This window comes from Malurus melanocephalus, unplaced genomic scaffold (genome assembly GCF_030028575.1).
Source record: "Malurus melanocephalus ecotype Western Australia unplaced genomic scaffold, MMel_1.1 scaffold_2651, whole genome shotgun sequence".
In the NCBI taxonomy this organism is placed as follows: domain Eukaryota; kingdom Metazoa; phylum Chordata; class Aves; order Passeriformes; family Maluridae; genus Malurus; species Malurus melanocephalus.
In genome coordinates this window covers 6629-8667 of record NW_026625883.1, presented here as the reverse complement: position 1 = coordinate 8667, position 2039 = coordinate 6629, and the positions used below count along the sequence as shown (strand labels likewise).

At 52.7% G+C, this 2039-nt stretch overlaps 1 protein-coding gene across 1 annotated transcript in view; it reads left to right on the top strand.

The window, feature by feature from the left end:
• Nucleotides 1-490: 490 nt before the first annotated feature.
• The window catches only part of LOC130587899 (proteasome subunit beta type-4-like), a 4724-nt gene continuing 3175 nt past the window's right edge, over nt 491-2039 (top strand). Inside the window, exons 1-2 of the mRNA XM_057388870.1 lie at nt 491-834; nt 1905-2034. Coding sequence (XP_057244853.1) covers nt 506-834; nt 1905-2034 — 459 coding nt within the window. The 5' untranslated portion in view covers nt 491-505. The remainder of the gene's footprint in view (nt 835-1904; nt 2035-2039) is intronic.

The following is a 2039-nucleotide window of genomic DNA, read 5'->3' as shown; positions in this document are numbered from 1 at the left end:
GGTCCGAACTGGAGCCAAACTGGTCCGAACTGGTCTCATTGTCACCCCCAGGAGCCCGATGGTGACCGGGATGGGGTTTGGGGAGCAAAGGGGAAGATGAGCAGGGGATTTAGGAACGGGAAAAGGAAGGAGAAGAAATTTCGGGAATGCGGGGAACACTCCAGCAGTGCAGAATGGCTGAACTGGGACCCAAACTGGTCCGAAGTGGGCCAAACTGGTCTCATTCCCACCCCAGGAGCCCGATGGTGACCGGGATGGGGTTTGGGGATCAGAGGGGAAGATGAGCAGGGATTTGAGGAACAGGAAAAGAAAGGAGCAGAAGTTTCGGGAATGCCAGGGAGAATGCGGGGTACAGAACTGGGCTGAACTGGGAGCCAAACTGGGAGCCAGACTGGTCCGAACTGGTGCAAACTGGTCCGAACTGGTGTCATTTCCCCCCAGGAGCCCGATGGTGACCGGGATGGGGTTTGGGGATCAGAAGGGAAGATGAGCAGGGGATTTAGGAATGGGAAAGGGAAGGAGCAGAAATTTCGGGAATGCGGGGAGACTCTGGGGTGCAGAACGGCTGAACTGGGAGCCAAACTGGGACCCCAAACTGGTCCAAACTGGTCTCATTCTCACCCCCAGGAGCCCGATGGTGACAGGAACATCGGTTCTGGGGCTCAAGTTCTCGGGCGGGGTGCTGCTGGCCGCGGATATGGTGGGATCCTACGGCTCCCTGGCGCGGTTCCGCGGCATCTCCCGCCTGCTCAAAGTCAACAACTCCACCGTGCTCGGAGCCTCGGGGGACGTGGCCGATTTCCAGCACCTGCGGCAGCTCCTGGAGCAGATGGTGTAAGGAATTCTGGAATTTCTGGGAATTGTGGGATTTGGGGGATTTATGGGGTTCCTCTCCTGGAGCAGATGGTGTAAGGATGGAGGGAATTCCGGGGAATTCTGGGGTTTGGGGGATTGATGGGGTTCCTGTGCTGGAGCAGATGGTGTAAGGGTGGATGGGAATTCTGTGGAATTCCTGGGAATTGGGGGATTGATGGGGTTCCTCTCCTGGAGCAGATGGTGTAAGCAATTCCGGGAATTGTGGGGCTGGAGGGTGGGATTTGGGGTTCCTGTCCTGGAGCAGATGGTGTAAGGAATTCCGGGAATTCTGGGGAATTTCTGGGAATTGGGGGATTTATGGGATTCATGTCCTGGAGCAGATGGTGTAAGGAATTTCTGGGAATTGCGGGGAATTCCTGGGAGTTGGGGGACTGGAGGGTGGGGTTTGGGGGATTGATGTCCTGGAGCAGATGGTGTAAGGATGGATGGGAATTCCTGGGAATTGTGGGGTTTGGGGGATTGATGGGGATTGGAGTGCAGGGTCATTTTTTTTGGGCTGATATCCCCCATTTCTGTGTCATTCTTGTGCTGATATCCCCATATTTTGATATCATTTTTGTGCTGATATCCCCCATTTCCATGGTGTTTTTTGGGGCTGAAATCCCCTTATTTTGATGTCATTTTTTGGGGCTGAAATCCCATATTTTGGTGTCCTTTTTTGGGCTGATATCCCCCATTTCTGTGGTGTCATTTTTGGGCTGATATCCCACATTTCTGTGTCAATTTTTGGGGCTGAAACCCCATATTTTGGTATCATTTTTGGGCTGCAATCCCCCATTTCCATGGTGTTTTTTGGGGTTGAAATCCCCATATTTTGATATCATTTTTGGGGCCGATATCCCCTATTTTGGTGTCATTCTTGTGCTGATATCCCCATATTTTGATATCATTTTTGTGCTGATATCCCCCATTTCCATGGTGTTTTTTGGGGCTGAAATCCCCGTATTTTGATGTCATTTTTTTGGGGCTGATATCCCCTATTTTGATATCATTTTTTTGGGCTGATATCCCCATTTCTGCCATTCCAGGATCGACGAGGAGCTGCTGGGGGACGGGCACAGTTACAGCCCCCGGGCCGTGCACTCGTGGCTGACGCGCGTCCTCTACAACCGGCGCTCCAAAATCAACCCCCTCTGGAACACCCTCGTCATCGGGGGTGTTTA